General features: G+C 27.0%; 1 protein-coding gene across 1 annotated transcript; it reads right to left on the minus strand.

Moving 5' to 3' along the window:
* Positions 1-791: 791 nt before the first annotated feature.
* On the minus strand, positions 792-1,510 carry LOC113557579 (serine/arginine-rich splicing factor 2-like). Its single transcript, XM_026963153.1, has 2 exons — positions 1,335-1,510; positions 792-909 (listed from the first exon to the last, which is right to left on the minus strand). The coding sequence occupies exons 1-2, from the start codon at positions 1,508-1,510 to the stop codon at positions 792-794; spliced, it is 294 nt and encodes a 97-aa protein (XP_026818954.1).
* Between the last annotated feature and the right edge of the window lie 17,178 nt (positions 1,511-18,688).

Raw genomic sequence — 18,688 nt, forward strand, 5'->3', positions numbered from 1 at the left:
TTTCGTAAACCTAAGTAAAATAGCCATGATGACTTAGGATTAGTTTATATAGTTTTTTTTTTTATTTCAGAAAACTGAAATTTGCAACTTGCTGACTGACCAGTAATTAGTTAATACTGAATACTCAGCATACATAATTCATTTTTACGAACATTGCTCTTGCCTTGTATTGTAGTCAGCAATATTATTATACTTTAGTTCAACTAAAGCACTCAGCTTCTACTAAAGTAGAAAGTATAAAGTAGTAGTATAATTTAAAAATTATGCCCTATATTTGAAAATAGTGTCACTACTATAAATAGTTTTTTAACAATGCTCAGTCTTTTGATATAATAATGTAATTTTTTTAAGTTGAAGTAATGCATTAGGTAAAAATTAACAACATAAATCTTGTCAGAAGTCATATTGATGATTGACATAAAATATTATTAATATTATTTTTTAATATTTAAATATTTAATTTTTTAATTTTTAATCTCTCATAAAATATTTTCTTTAATTGAAAATATACAATGCAATTTTATACTAATTTGTTTTATGGATATTTTAATAATTTTAAAAATCGAAAGAATCATTGTTTTTGCTTATTATATTACATCTCAATTTTTTTTATTCCAAGCAATGAAAATATTTGATAATATCAATAATTATATAATATTATGTAGTTGAATTAATGTTAGATTTGATATGGTTTGCTACACATTTAGTTTTGAAGAAAATCTAAACATTAAGTTGTTTTATTAAATTATATATTTATTATTATTAAGATACTATAATTGCTGTATCCATCATCAGTTGGGGATATCGAACGTTCGATAGCGAGCCATCTTAACACTTATCATTCTGCCATCTAATTTGGTATGGTTAAGATAATGTATTGCATCGTATGCATCACGTTCATCATAATATCTAAAACAAAATAATATGATATAGTATAATAAATATAATACTATATTTTTTACTCACTTTATATATAGTACATTAACTATATATTATGTATATGTATATGTATATATATTTAATATATACATTTTATATAGTAATAAAATATTTGTTGGAAAGTGCAATAAGAATAATTAGCCTTGCAAATTAGGTATAAATGTATGATCAAAGTTACGAATCACAACATAGAATTATATTTCCTCCAAACGAAATATTAACTAGAATATAATAGGGAAGCTCTACTGGAGGCGGTAGGTATATTGGTATATATAAATCTGTAATGAGCTCAATGCTTGATTTTATAATCTTTTTTGCATGATCGACCAGCTGCGGTAACGTGCACCTATCTATTACTCTATTATAACTTACAGTGTAGCAAAGTCCGTATGTGCCTGACAAACACGTATCCTCGGCTTTCTCGCGAATACTTACAACGGGGAATATAGATATCCCCAATTTCTCTATAAACCCGAAATACTCGATTAAGGTCTTGGGTGGTCAAAAAACTGATATTTTCTACTTTCAGTGATACCATGTCGTCAATTAACGGCTTATTGGTGTAGCTCATTGTCAATGTATTGTGTTCGCTACAACTGGTTCTTCCCGCACACCCAAAAACACCTAAATCCACTGTAGGTTATGTGTGTAAAATTCCGAACGATAGTATTCATCACGTGACAACTTTAACGCGCGCGGAAAATGTTTAAATTACAAAAACAAAATGAAAGTGAGATTCGTAACCACTACATGGATGAAATGACCGTGAAAATGGCGGACGTTATTTGCTAGTCAACGATAATTACGCAGATAGATTTTTTCTTTAATTGTAGAAAATGGGTGGGACCGGTTTCGGTCAGGTTACCGGAGAAGGTAAGTTTGACTCATGGAGGAAGCGATACAATATACATACAACTCATAGAACTGTAAATGTTTAAAATTTCGTTTTAAATTTCCACCAACTCAATCAAACGGAAAAATGATCAAAAATCTATGCCACAGAAGTTGAACATGTACGTAGTTTAACTACAAAAGTCTTAAGTAGGTATAGACCATGATTAAATAAACTACTATCATTAGAATTATTAATTATTTAGTCTTTGAATTTACTACTAGTATAATATGATTCCATGGTCCAAAGAAATGTTTCCTAACCTTTTTATAATGATGGTGACCCACAAATTTAGTGTTTTTTAAGTATGTGACCCCCACTATAAAAATTTTCCTAGGTTATTTTATATATTATTATCAATATAGTCATCTAATAAGTTTACAAACCTCACGAGTCGTGACCCAAAAAAAACATAGCGAATAATCAAAATTGAAGTATGATCAGGCAAAATAAATAATTATTAATTTTATTCTTTTAGAATTAATTTTACAATTTTTTTTATAAAATGTAATCTATTGTTAAATAAAAAAAAACTTAAAAGTATAAAAATGTCAAAAAATCAAAAATCAAAGTTAATTTTTTTAATTCTTTGATGTAATGAACTTTGTACTTGGAAATCAATGTTTTCGGAAAGAAATGCAATTTGCATTAAAATCCGTTCCCTAGTTATAATCATAAACGTATTAATTGATAATTAATAAATTAATATTATTCATATATTTAACAACAATAATAACTATATCAAATATAGGTACTATATAGCAACAAAATTAAAACAAGGTTTTTGATAGATTAAGCATTGTTATATGCAGTAAAAAAATAAATTTTGGAAAAATGTAGCTAAGGGGTTAGGGAATTTTTATTGAACTTCCGCGTGTGATATGGTATTAACTTGTGAATAATATATTCATGGACAAATAAAACAACTAGAAAGCAATTGCATACTACATTCCTGTACGAATATTGAAGTCGTGTGATCATATTATGCTAATATTGCTAATAGGTCAATGTCTACAAAATAAATCAATATATGATAATATACCTATACTAACGAATGATGATTATTTAAATAATGAATTTCTTTTCATGGTTTTGTAAAATATCAGAGCATAGCTCTGTTAGCATATATGATTACCAACTTCAATATTATCACGAAGTCAACTACTATGTATAGTTGTTTTATATGTATGACGTAGATATATGATAATATTATATACAAAAAGTTAAAGTCTCCAGCATGGCAGCTTCGAAGATAATACGAGTAAACTTTATACCCGGCCGACGCTATCGATAATTATTTTATTACAATTATTGTTACTATTGTCGTTTTCGGATGTTAACTATAATTATTAATTGTGTGCATATTATTATTTTTTTTTTATTTTTATCATTTTATTTAAGGTTGGTCTTACTGAATTTAAAGTGCATGTTTTCGAGCATTAAAATTTATAATACATAATATTATGATTGTCTGAAATCTTTGTCCTGTGGTTTCGAAATTAAATTGAGATAATACAATTGTATTCATACACGTGTTTTATCGTAAAATTGCAGTATATTATTACAGGAGATAGTTTAAAAACGTTACTGCCTTAGTTATATTGCTGGAATGTTAATTCTTGAGTTTATGTAGTATTCGATACTTCGATGGTCTACAGAGCCATAATAGTATAATATAGCTATAGCATAATTAGCTCGTATTCTATTATACAGTTATTTTTTTAATTTATACAATATCAGAGTATACAATTTAATAACTTACTACTCTGAAGGAGATCGAAATAAATCGATTTCGCCGTATTCGTATATTATTGTTATATTATCGTATCATTTTTGATTTTTTTCCACAAACCATCGATTGAATTAAATAAAACTTTGGAACCTCGATCTGTAGTATAGAATAGATTTAGAGTGTACGCGAATTCAGCGGCTGAAAAACCGATAACTTTACCTTTTACCCGTGCAGTGGATAATTTTGAACTCTTATACCACTCTGCAGAGTTAGACAAAATATTATCTAAATAATCATTCGAATAAAAATATAATAGAATAATTTTCAAACATAATGCTAATACAAAATACAATTAATATATTTGAATTCTTTACTTTCTAGTTTCTTCTTTAAATAGTTCTATATTTGTTTCGTTTATATTATTTTTCTATTTATTTCAAATAAAAGAAGATTTACAATCATGAACTTAAAATACAATGCTAAGTATTGTTTTTTAATACGTAAATGTTTTAATTACCAAAATAGCAATCATATGTTAACTAAGATAAAATTACTGAAAATTATTCAAATAATATTGTTTTTAAATTATTCGAATAAAATATTATCTAAATAATCATTTAAATAAAATTTTATTCGAATGATGCCCAACTCTTTCACTCAGATAATAATAGTTTCCCAAATAGCCAACTTGTAAATTTGTTTAGTCATTAATTTATAACTCAAGACCAGAGGCGGACTGGGCCAGTAAAAGCTTACTGTCCTCAGTATTGTAGAAGGCCCCCTTTTTGATAAATTCAGGGAAGTAGTTACTTGTTTTTACATTATTTTTTTTATGCATTATTAAATGCATATCCATTACACACAAACCTGTACAACTGTATCCATAAGACATCTTTTACAAAATTAAAATTTAAAACATCATCAGTTTTTAATATAATTGATCTATTATAGTTAATTTATATTTTGAATATTAGTATTTATAGTTAGTATACAATTCTACAAGATTAAATTTTTTATTTAAACCCCAATATTGTACTATTTTATACTGGTGATATTCTATAAGTAATCAACAATTTTCAAATAAATATATTTGGTTAATATTATTTGTTTTAGGTTTTATCTGCAATGTTTACTATCAGAAATACTAGAAATAGTACAATCACTTTAGCCAACTAGAATGCTAAAAAGTGATATACGAGAACCAGAGAAAATTGTCGAGTAATATAAATGCAGTGTGGTACTGTCACAGTACTACAACTGTGGTAACTATACAAAGGATTAGAAATACATATAATAATTACTTAACTTTATTCTTTTATTAATTATTACTTGCATTATAAACTGCATCTAATATTTCCATAACTTATTTATATTTTATTTCTTTTCAAAAATGTTGTTTAGTTGTATGTGTATAATAATATGTTAATATTAATCTTATTATTACTAAAGCAGTTTTGCTAGCGTAACGTGTGTATATTTTTTTCTGTTTCTAAATAAAGTAAAAATAAACTTAGAGATTATTTTTTATTTTCCTATAAATAATAATTTATTATTTCCAAGCTATACAACACCTAATATTTAATATGTAACATGTATTTTAAAAAGTAGGATGTGAATTTAAATCAAGCTATGTTATGTAAAAGGGTTTGTATTTAAAAAATAAGTATGCATATTAAAGTAATCAGGAGTTTTAGTCAATTAGTAAGTTGTAAGCGCAAAGCGAGTAGCCAACCGGTGACAATTTAATTTGGTTGCAAAAAAATGGTTTAAAAATTAAGAACGTCATTGCCTAACAAATTTTTTCTTTCAAATAGATAATACTTAGATAAAAGTGTATTACCTTAATAATAATACAATATTTTTTTTACTTTCACATGCGTAGGTAACATATAGTTTTTTCTGACTGATTATTATTTATTTTTTATATATTTAATTAAAAATTGGTTGATTGGACGGCGTAATATATAGACAATATAGGTACATCAATGCGTCGATTAATAATCATAACACATGACTTCCGCTACAATTCGAAAGGCTAGACTGTTGAACGAATGAAGATTTTAGTTTATTTTATTTCGCCATAATTTAAAATATTATGTTTGAGTTAATTTGAAATTTTTACTTATATATTATTATATTTTATATAAATATTTACTTTTTTTTAAATATTTAAGTTTATTCTATACTATCGTCTATTTATAACACAAATCTATTAAAATATTTTTACAGTAAGTGGGTATTGACTCAAAAGTAACAATAGCACCTATATAATATAATTAATAAATACTTTTTTTCTTGTTTATAACCAACGATGCCGCTTAGATTAACACGGCCACCGTAATCTTGTCTTCTGCCATACGTCGTCGCGTGAAGTTCAAAAAGGCCGTTAAGTAATATTTTCATTTATACGCACGAAATTGCTGTTTTTGTTATAAATATTTTTCTATATATTATACTTTTTATATTTTATTGTGTGGGTGCTAATTGCCATATTGCGTTTATTAATTTCTATTATATCTATATACTTGTGTGCGAATTGCCACATTTACATTATATTATTATTATATATATGTTAGTGTCGCAATTCTTCGTCGTATTGTCATTCAATTATACCGTTGTGATTATATTTATTTTGTATGAATTTTATTTAGCGTATAGGCATAGGCCGTGGGAAGCAGCTGGCCAGCAGTGCGCCGACAAAGCCGTGAGTTATTTTTTACATTGTTATTATTCATTATTATATTATTATATATTTATTACTGTTTAGCCAAAAGGACTTTTCTTTTCTATATTTTATATCAACTATCCAAAGCTACTGCTCTAATTGCTGTTTTTTTATACTATAGTGTGTTATTGAGCCAGAAAAGCCATAACTTATTTTTGTTATACTTTATTATATCTTTATTTTATTCTGTTAAGCCATAAGGGCTATTAAGGGTCACGCAATTTTCATACTTATTTATTAATTATACTTTTCTATTAATTTGATTTGTGTATACACTTGCTGTCATTAGGTACCTAATTATTTTAGATATTATTATTATTTCTGGTTGTGCCGAACCGGCAAACCGGTAAGTTTACACACGTACACACACGCACACACTACCCACGGGATTTGCTCTGCGACCCTGTCCACCTCCTGTTGAGTGCTATATACATATACATACACACAAATTTACACAGGTTGGTCGATGAGTTTGTATCGTGCGAACTTTGTTAGGTAACCGGACGCGCGTATTATTTTTATCATATACATATTCAATGAGTGTTTGATAGAAGAATAACCATGTTTAGTAATTATTTGTAAGTCACTTTGTTAATACTCAGTACTATATGTTATATTATTTTTAATAATTGTGACAATATAGTAAAATAAGTAGGTACTATGTATATTTTGATGGGTGTAATAAACATTTAACGATAAGAACACCAATAAAGAAAAACATGATGTAATCGGAATTTTCCCATGTGATACTTTTATATACGTAGTTAATACGGTTGCTCAAAAAAAAAGCGTTGAAATTACCGTCTCCATGTGTGCAATTACCTGGAGAAATTACCTCTGGATGGTGAATTAGAAGATAAATCGTAATAAATACGTTATATTATATCAATATTCAATACTAATGTATAATATTTAATGTTATGGGTTATATCCAAATAGTGGTTAATGTGCACATTAGTCATACACTCATAGTACTTGAATAAAGTAGATACTCGACATTTAAAATTATAGTTTCGTACAGATGGTTTTGAGTATGAGATGGCTATTGTTTAAGGGGTACAATTTAGATAATTTCTAATCAAGTCAACACCACCCGTGATCGCTGTTGGTCATAAATGGTTATTAGTGTTATTACAAAGGATGAGAAGTCATAGAAATTGCTTATTTTTTTCTACGTCTTTTATTTGTAGTTAGGTGAGCAAAAAATATGTTCTATAACCTAGTGAGTTCATATTTGTAGTTTTTATGCATATATTTTTTTTAGTTTTTTTAAGAATTGCATATTAATTATTTTTTATTCATATAAATTGCATTTTTAGTAAATTAGTATTTATTTTTAGTAAAATTTATCACATAAAACAATATTTTAACAACACATTTTGAGGGGTTAAGATAATAAATTAAAATATGCAAAATAAGTTGCAAATATAAAACTTCTATATAGATGAGCTATAAATAGAATCCAGTTGTCCCGGAGATATATACAAAATAATAAATATCCTATTTAAAGTATTTAATTGTAAATATTAAAATTGTAGTTTTATAAAAACACAATTGATAGTTTTTGAGAATAAATTCGTTTAAAAACGATATATTTTTTTGTTTTTAAAATGTACAAGACACGTAAACATTTTAAAGTAACATCATCCGAGGTAGTATCAATGTAAAATATACAAAATATTTTTAACTCATTATATAACTATTATTTGTTATTATTAGAATAATGGAATTTATTGGAGAAGAGTGGAATTGACGGATTTGCCGAAATTAAAAAAAATGATAAACAAAGAATCGAACGAATTGTTTGGCGTGTTTGATATTGCGCGGATAATGTACGTATTATATTTTTCGTCCGTAAAATGCATGAATATGTGTTTATTTCTATAATCTGTCAATTTTCTAGCACCAATAACCCGTTGTCGCTGTGTCAGATCAATCCCAATGGAAAAATTACTGTTTTTATGTCACTATCCGATCGCCCCAACGTCAGCTGTATCGCTTCCGATAACTGGACAGAGTGGCTTAATTATTTTTATGAGTACAGACTACTTATATTAAGATAATATTATAATTGGTAATTTCATAAAAACATCGATTTCTCCTGTTCATTAGTCTGAAAAACATTGAGCTAAACAACACAATGTTCATTCACGTGCTCTTGTACCGGTGTGTGGACAGTTTAATTAATTTACCGGTGTTGCTCGAAATGGTTTACGTCCAGATTCCAGAGACTAAAACTATCATACTCATCAAACCACCAGGAACGAAAATCTGTTAGCATGCATGTACACTATTGCTGTACGTATCATATATTTATTGGCAGTTAAATAACACCGCGTTTTTCCATGTAATATAGGCGCAGAAATGTGTTTACCATTTTTCACTTTATCCGCCAAAAGCGTCTTCATCGATCCAGAATTCGGATGCCCCGAGATTCTTTACCACATTAGAGAGTTCTGTATTAATAAAATCAATTTACGGATTGCCGAGTACATACCAATATAATAACGATGAAAATAATAGTAGGTACTCGTTAAGTAAGCTACCTACACATTGTAAATTAATGTCATTAAGTAAGTATGCTTCTCTGTCATTTAAAAAATACAAGGAAGTTTATTCATCGTGAATTACGTGTGATAAGATAAATATCAAATTGATGTTTTCGCTTAAAAAAAATAACACAAAAATATTGAAAAAAATTAAAAGTATTAACAACTCTTATTTATGATTATACGATTGTACGTTTGCGTAACATGAATGCAACTATTATACTGAAACCGAGAATTCATATTATTACTATAGTCTGTAGATATAAGAAATAATTTTAGATATCATACTTAACTAAAATATGTGGAGTAGGTAGCTTATTATTATACTTGACGAGTGTCGAGCATCTACAAAAACAATAATAAAATAAACGCTATTCGCGAGTGGTTTATACTCGAGACGCTGTAACATGAACTAACACGATATTAAATTTATATTTTCTTTAATAGGGTAGACGACTTCATTGACTTGAGGGCCTACTTGAGACACCGATTAGACTTTTTGGATAATTATTACGGTCAGTATAGTTTGGCGAAAATCCTCGAGTTTCCGGGCGAAGACCGTATTAATTTAGTTCCTAATGTAAGTGAAAAATATTTTATAGGTCATCTACAACATACATGATACAAACGATACGAATGCTGTACGTTCATATTATTTTTTTATATTATTATTTTATTCATAAGAACGAAAATTTAATAATATAGGTACATTCGTACAGCAGAAGGCAGACAAATTAAAAAAATAAAATTTGTCTAAATCTTCCTTCCTCATTTTCACAAATATTAATTTATTTCCATCGGGGGTTATTATTTTTTCTCTTTGCACAATAAAGTGTTATATATAGTAGCTCGGGCTTCGTTTTTTTAAGATTATATATTTGTTTGAATACAATTTTTCATATTCTTTATATATTTCTTTTGTATAAAAAAACAAGAATAGTGATGTTTGAAATATAACTATGTAAGGATTCAATTAGTAGTGAGTTAAAAATAAATAATTATATAACAACTATATTATTATATATACGATATAATGATTAATGACTAATGAACTTATACATATCTATATGTAAATAATTTATTTTTAAGAATTCAAACATTATTTTATGTTCACTATCAAAGTAAAAATCATTAAGCGGTAGCTATCATAAATTCATAACGTACTCATTTTTTTAATATTTATATTATTATATTTTAAGAATATTTCTACGCATTATTTGTTTTCTTTATTAGGCACACGCATAAAGTACCTATATATTACGTATTCACATAAAATCATTTTTTTTTGTGATTTTTTGAGTTTCAATCGGTTTTATATTTTATTATTATTTGACTTCATATTAAACTTTAAAAATAAAAAATGCCAAAACCATGAGGATTTTTTTGAGAAAAAATGTACTAACACATACACACATTGCACACGAATTATTGCTTATTTAGTGGTACTTATTGATTAGGTCAAGGTTAATGGGTTGGTGACTATATACACGAATTTGGACTATCCTTTTATGGACAATGTATTTGATTTGTACCAATACACGGGACTGATAGAGTTTAAAGACGAAAAAAAAAGAGTAACCGAACCTAAAATCATATTGCGATTAGCTACAGACCTTTCCAGAATGATGAAAAAGGCGAACAATTCAAATATTCAGTCCGAAATCGCTACAAATTTCCAATAGTAAATGAAAATATTATATTTAAGTGAATTTTACACGATTCCGCGAAGAGTACAAATGGAAATAAATAGTTTTACATACGACGATGTATGCAATTCGATAAAGATATTATCACAATAGTATAAAGATTTAGTGTTTTTAAAATGAAACAAAATGTATTGGTTTCTCGTTTCTTCATAATATCTTAATAATTGGTTAATTATATCGAACAAATTGCATGTAGACGTTGTGCGACTGTGTTGCAATTTGGACAGGTTGATTATTTTTCATTTAAATTGTATCATTATACATGTACCTATTAAAGATTATAATATCGATACCCTGTGTCTTTATAGTGAATTTATATCAAATCAGTTCAAACAACTTACCGATAAACCAATGAAGCCAATGAAACAGTTTTTTCAAAGTAATATTCTTCAAAAAGATAGTGACACATTTTCTGTAGAACAGGAATCACCTCTCAAACAAGACCTTTCTAGCACTTCCGGGAGCGAAAAAAATATGGCGTTTTTCAAAGAAATACACAATACGGAAAATAAAAGTTGGTATTTAAAAGATTTAACCAATTTATAGCAATTAATAAATATTCTAATGATGTTACACTTGATAAACGGTGAACGCGATCATACACAATTTGTATGATTGCGTTAATATCGTGTATATCATTTATATATTTATAAATAAAAATAATATTTATGCAAACGATTTAAAATTATATATAAGTGATTTCACAAACGTATCTTCGAGTTATTTATCCATGTTACTGCTTCCTTTTCGGATTTGTGCAGTCTTGCTATACACCCATTAAACTTAGAATCAGACACACTTCAATGATGTGTTGTATCAGCAAACACAGGGAGAGTTTATCATACTCTATTTGTAGAGGAGACTTTTACTTCTTAGTCAACAGTCCTTGTTCTGTTTAAATCTGTCCACACGTGTTGAGGAAGATTGAATCCCGGAAATATCATCATTGAATTTTATATCAATATTAAATTTTGAACTCCTGATTCTTTCCAACGATTTTTCCACAACTCAAATATCGGAAATTTCAGGTCCCAGATAGGATGCCTTGACTTCAATCTTTTTGGCGGATGTGAGATCATGTCGTTATATAGTGGAAGTTCAGGGTTGTTCATTATTTCCTGCTCTGATTTCATTAGCCTCCTAAATTCTTGAGAGATTTTGTTCACCAACACCAGCAACCACTAAACTCACCACGCTGTAAACTAATGCTAGTGTAGATATTCGCAGAACTTACGCATTGCTACCCCAGCTTGTATCCGTCAATTTTGCTATAATATTATTTCTAGATTTCAGCTTGTTTTTAATTGGCCTCTATATGTCATTCTTTTTAAGGCATTAGATATAATTGTTGTTATTTTGATAGTACAAGGCTTACATTTTGTATAGCTTGATTTACTTATTTATTTGTTGTTAACATACTTATACCTATTCATATTTATATTTAACACACTTAACCACATTTTATAAATATAGTTATTTATATTTATGCCTGTTATGTATTTATCTATTTATTCATTTACTTATTTATGTATTTTATATCTAGTATTGTAAGTTAGAATATTATAGCCGATATCATAATATGCAAAAAAAAAAAAAATTAAATACTACTAGTAGGTATGTAATTTGATATTAAATGGAAATATACTATTTAATTTATATCGTTGAATAATGACAATAGATCAGTGGTGCCATATTAACGAATTAAAAAGTATGCGAGCATAATAAAAATAAAAATTTTACATTCTTAAATTATTTACTATGGAAAAAAATAAAAACTGTTTAATATTTTGAAATTATGAAATGAATAAAAAAAAATTTTGTCGTTCTAAAATTTAAAGCGGGTTGTATACATTATACAATAGCGGCGCGGGCCGCCCGTTGCCGACCACTGCAATAAACTTTTAATTATTATTATATATAATAGCTATGAATTATTTTAATTTTCATTTAAATTTACAGATATAATCAAGGATTTCCTAAAGTTTCAAGATAAAGAGTCTAAACAAGCAAATGAAATGTCCTATTATGTCAGCAGTTCATACTATGATTCGTCAGATAACATGAATTATACAAAAATAGACTATAAAAGAACTGCTTTTACAATCGAATTAATGTTGATCGACCTCAACGAAGAAAATAAGTAGCCACGATTTCTTATTAAAATTATTACTTTAATTGGTGAGCATATTTGACACAATGTTTTTAGAGCCACATGGGACTATTTGATTTCAATTTTTATTTATTTCACCGAATTTCCTCAGTATGAATATTGCTTAATGAACTTACTTACAATTGCAACTCCTCCCGAACTTAAAAAGTTTTTTTGTGTAAGCATATAATTGCTAAACACTGTTAATTTATTTAAATTATATTTTTATTAATGACACGAATGTATTTCAGAATGCCAATTTGAAACCCAATCGTACTTATCCTATGGGACTTTACATACTGCATCGATCTTTCTTAACTGGGTAAGCATATAATATAATTACATCTAATGTAATAATTCGTTGATTTCAATTTTAGTTTTAAATTTGTTCACTGTAATTAACTTTATTATTTTAGAAAATTCTCTTGTGTATTCGTTACAAAAGAACATTTGGAACTCATGGAACTTATGATTGAAAATCACCCCCTCAAGCATATAATTTCAAATAATATATCTAAATCGGTTTTTGAAGATACGAGATATAGAACTTATATTTTTCAATGTAACGATCAACCCATTGGATATTGTGTAATTCGGTGATTATTTATTTCAGTATATTTTGCGTAATAGTATTAGCTAGTATATATGATTTAGACAAAAAAAAAAAAAAAAATTGAAATCCATAGTAATTATACTCACATAAATTAAGTAATGCGGTTCATACAAAATAAAAATTTAAGGTTAGTGTAATTCATTCTGAAAACGTGTGCTTTAACACAGAATTATATGTTGACATATTAGTTACCTATTTTGGTCAAAACGTTAAAGAATCTAAACAAATCAACAAAATCACAACCCAATAACTGCCAGAAAGCCGCACAATAATTATTCATGTACAAAAAATCTTTTTTTCTTTTAGATTAAACGATGAAATTAAATTTTTGAATAGTTACTTTGATGTGGCCTGTTATGCGTATCCCAAACTGGCTCGTAATCATATGGCTATTTTACTGAATATGGATGTGCAGAGGACATTTATTAAGAAATCTCGTGGTTTACTTAAGCTTGTAATGGAAGACAGCGACATCAATTGTTTGTTTTATAAGCTTTATACAGATTTAACCATAATGGAAGAAGTATATAAGACAAATAATAAACGTTGACATTTTAATTTTAACTCTATGAATAATAATAATAAATATAATATTAAAATATTAATAATATTTGTTAACTTTAGTGTGAATTGTCTTATATTACTGAAATAAAAGAACTAATTCCTGTTAAACCTCGGATTCGCATTCAATATGATCATGAAAATGTGTCTGGTGACCATGACAAGTTTGCGTTATTTCATATAAATACACGATTATGCAGTACTCAAACAATGTCAATAGACGCCAAGATTGTTGTGGTTGGAGCATCTGTAGTAGCTTTATCTTTTTTAGAAAGTCTCTTATTCAAGTAGGTATTTTAAAATTGAATTAAATCTACTTTGATTAAAATGTACAATAAATTATCCTTTAGAATAAATAAAATTTATTAGATTACAAAATGTTTATGTCTTATGTTTAAAAACGTTTTATCGCTTTTATTTGTACGTTAATATTATTCGATCTTATTGTGCTACTATCATTTTTAGATAGGTATTTAATTATCACACCTCAGTCAAGAGATTAGAGTAAATACCTACACTATTCAATAAACAAATATACGAGTAGGTAATTAGTATTCTATAGCCATTTATAAAAAATGAAATGAATAAAAACATTAAACTATAATTTATTATTAAACATTTGAAACTTCAAAAAATGATAACTCATTGATTGTTGAAAACAATACAATAATTATATAATATTTTGATTGTCAATTGAGTTATAGTTAAATACTTGAATAGTGTGTTTATTAAAAATCCAAAAATGACATACAACTATATTATAGGTACACTATCAATCAACCATATTATTAAGGATTGTGAAAATGTAGGAACATTTTTTTATAAATAATAACATAGTTGTTTAATATTTTTTTTTTAATTGTACCTAATTAATTTGTTATTTTTAGCCCATTTAGTTATTACATTAGATTCTCCGATATAGTACTCATTTCTGATTGTGGTACACCATATCAACTTACTTTAACTGATTTGGAGGATCAAATGATTCCAAAAGTAGCTCACTTTAATAAAGAGTACATGATTTCTATGGGTTTTAACTCATTTGTGGATGTCATCACCGGCACAGTAACAGCAATCAACAAGTTTGTAAAATTCACTGTGTAATAACTTAAAAAAAAAATTAAAATTGTATAGATAAAGTAATAAGGTATCTACAACTGTAGACTGTACTACTGTAGTTAGTATTAGTTTATAGTAATATAAATAGTATTAGTATTAGTTAAATCAAAAATTAGTTATTGTGCTTCAGTAAAATGCAAAAACAATGCATTCAATTCGATTATTTAGTATTTAATTTATATTATTTTTGCTTAGTAGTATTATAAAAATTTACTAATAGAAATGTTTTTGTTTAGAGCCGATAAATGTGTAACCGTTAATGAAGATGAAAAAATATATTACGATTATTTATTTTTATTCTATGGTGAACAATTTGGGTACACTGCTGAGGAAAATGAAATTAAAAATTCTATCGAGTAAAATGAATGTACAATATTTAATATACATACCTTATTTTTTATCGGTTGTTATTTTAATATAATAGATCAATAAGTGATGAAAATAACATACTGGAAAATTTATTTTTATTAAACTCTGAACTTGATGTCACCTATGCTTATAAATATATTGAATTAATAAAAAATAACGAAAAAGGTAATTTTTTAAATCATAAGAATACAAGATAAATATTATGTATGATTAAATTGAGTTATCATATTATAATAGAACAATGAACAATAAAATTGTTTAGCTTATCTCAACGCATATTAGTTTTATATTATAATTTTAAAATTAAAATCAATGATAAATTAGGTAGATTCCTATATTATATATTATTATATTTCGTTACAAAAAAAACTTTTTTCAGTAAACTTAACTGTCATTTGTTAAAGACAGTAAAATAAATCTAATAAATTAGATGCCATATATTTGACCGTTTACATTGAATGTTAATAGAGCTATAAGAAATTGTATTACTGTTTATAGCTCCCTTTCCCTATAGTGAATTATGCGGAAAAATAATAAATGTTCTCGCCACTCTTAAAATGAAAAAATTAGAAAAAAAAAATTGATATGAAACAATTTGAATAGTGAATTTACAAAGTTATTGTACTTATCTACTTAGTATTAGTGTTTTTGTAGTAAAAATTCATATCGAATGAATTTTTCAAATCATTAAATTATTATTGTATTGTTGATTATTTTTTTTTTTTTTTTTTTGGTGTAAAAATAAATATTTTTTTGTAAAATAATAGACATTATTGTACTCGGAAAATATTTGGGATCACTAACTGTGATTAATGTTCTTCTTGAGAGCAATATTGATGGATCTCGAATAGTTTATGTTGAAACTTATGCCAAAGAAAATATTCCATTTATTGTTAATAAGTTTGTAAGTACCTTATCAGGAAAGTTCCATTTATATAATGCATAGAATTCAAAAGTATACAATAATTAAGCATAATTTAACACACCTAATTAGATTAGAAATGCTGTTTATAATGAACTGAAAAAGCAAGGAGTACGTGTGTACAAAAAATGTGTATTCGAAAAATTTACATTAAACGGAGATCGTACGCGTATACGGAAAGTGACGTTTACATCGAATGATGCTCAAATTGCGATTGATTGTGCTGCATTGTTTTGGTTCGACCAGAAGTTAATTAGTAAAGTGAATTGGTTTAGTAAGTAATTTTTCTCGATTTACGTAGGTAAGTGCTTTATTTTTAACTAATTTCACTGTGCAACTCAATTGAAGCGTACCTATCGTTATGGGTAATAAAGTAATTAAAATATAATTAAGAAATTGTTCAATGTTAAAGCAACGTGGCTAGGTTAGTGGATAAGACAGTGTATATCGTATATAATTTTATATATTATTTAGTTTTATATGAATAAGAGTTAGGTTATGTATTAATTTTGTGTGTACAGTTATCAGTTTCAGTTTTTTCCCCGGGGTGACGTGCGTTCAAGTTTATTGAAGAAATACATATTAATATTTTTTTTATGCATTCCAATGATATTACCTATATAATAATTATAAAATATAAAAAAAAATTTACCATCACGAAGAAGTGGTGTAAGTACCTAAAATGTATATGTAAAACTAGACACTGTGTGTTTTGACCATTGTATAATATTGTGAATTCAAACACTGAAAAATTAGCTGTTATCTAGGTACTAGTGTGGCATATAAAAGATATATATGATAAATTTTTTAATTAAATAATAAATATATTAATATTAGCACAGAAAAATATGTTATTTAATATTCACATTGAAACGTAAAATTAATTATTGTAAAGTAACTATATTACAATATATACTATGATTAGGATTTTCAAATGGATAATTATTATGATTGTAAATATTTTAATTTAAAGTTATAATTTACATTAATGTTATAATGTAATTATTAAAAATTGATTGAATTTATATTTTTAGCAATGTTACAGTCCGCGTTGAAGTTTGATGGACATTTAGTGGTGAATACATCGTTCGAAACTAACATCGAATTTGTGTATGCTGCAGGACCCATGGCGAGGTTCATGCATAATGAATATTTTATCGTATCACAGCATATGTATTATAACAGATTAGAGATTGGAGTTCGAGTGGCCAACGTGCTGATGAAACGTTTGGGAATTGTCGAGGATTGCAAATCAAACGACGAGTACGTTCGTCCACTTTTCGTTTACTGTCAACTCCCCGGAAAGTACAATTATTTGCACGCCGAAGTGCCCGTTCTGCGATATCCAAAGACTGATACGAGAAAGACAACAATCAGTACCGGGAATGCTACTGATGGATATTTTGAAATTCTCGTAGACACTAATGGCGACGTAGTAGCGTTATCATGTTATTCAAATAAAGTGAGTAATATCGAATAACTATTTGCCTAACTTTAAAAATTATTATAAATTTATATTTTTTCGATGCCTCTGTAATTTATATATTTATTTCATAGGATATTAAGTATTCAAATTTAATAAATTTATGCGGAAAACATGTTAATTTATTCAACGATATGATGTATCGTTTTAAAACGAATTCCATTCCATGTTTATTTGATTATTTCAACCAGCCTTGGTCGTACCCTTTGTACTCGGAAAAGTTTTGGAAGCTGTTAGACGAAACGAAACTGAAACGAGATAATAAAGTACCACCTTATTATATTGAATTTATTTTGAGAGTAAACCTTTATAATATATGTATACAGTTTATCAAAAAGTTCTTGTGCTTTGATGATGTTGCTACGTTGATGTCTGACTTGAAAGTCAATACGGTAAAAATTCAATACCTGCTATCACCCGTCTAATACATAATATTGTATCAAATCTGTATTACTGGGTTTTTATTTAGATTTCCCGGTTGTCGAGGTCAACTTATTTCGATAGGCGTTTTGATCAGTTGTACGGAGAAAAAATAAACACAATTTTAATGAATTTTATTGCTAATAACGTGGACGATTTTCCAATGTTTTCCCACATCATTGATCAAAGGAAAACAGAAGATGAATATAACACGGTTTAAAATCAAAATACTCAATATATTTATAGTTTAATATTTTGATGGTTGTTTGAGTAGTCATTTCTACACAAAATGTAATAGTACGTAACTATAATACATAAAGTAGAACCAATTTTATAAAATGTTTTATAATTACTACAATTGTTATAATCTGTAACAATATCTAATATTTATCTGAGCACATCGGCCGGAGTGTAGCGCCAGGTAAAATTCAAGCAGTATAATATATTATGTATCTTTACATGAATCAATTCAACCAAATTTTCACATCATCACATATATAATACAATGA

Source organism: Rhopalosiphum maidis, chromosome 3, assembly GCF_003676215.2.
Source record: "Rhopalosiphum maidis isolate BTI-1 chromosome 3, ASM367621v3, whole genome shotgun sequence".
Taxonomy (NCBI): domain Eukaryota; kingdom Metazoa; phylum Arthropoda; class Insecta; order Hemiptera; family Aphididae; genus Rhopalosiphum; species Rhopalosiphum maidis.

Coding starts and splice junctions, on each gene's coding strand:
- LOC113557579 (XM_026963153.1), bottom strand. CDS start 1,510: ATGAGCTACACCAATAAGCCGTTAATTGACGACATGGTATCACTGAAA. Junction 910..1,334: donor CGAGGATACGTGTTTGTCAG/GCACATACGGAC, acceptor ATTTTGTTTTAG/ATATTATGATGAACGTGATG.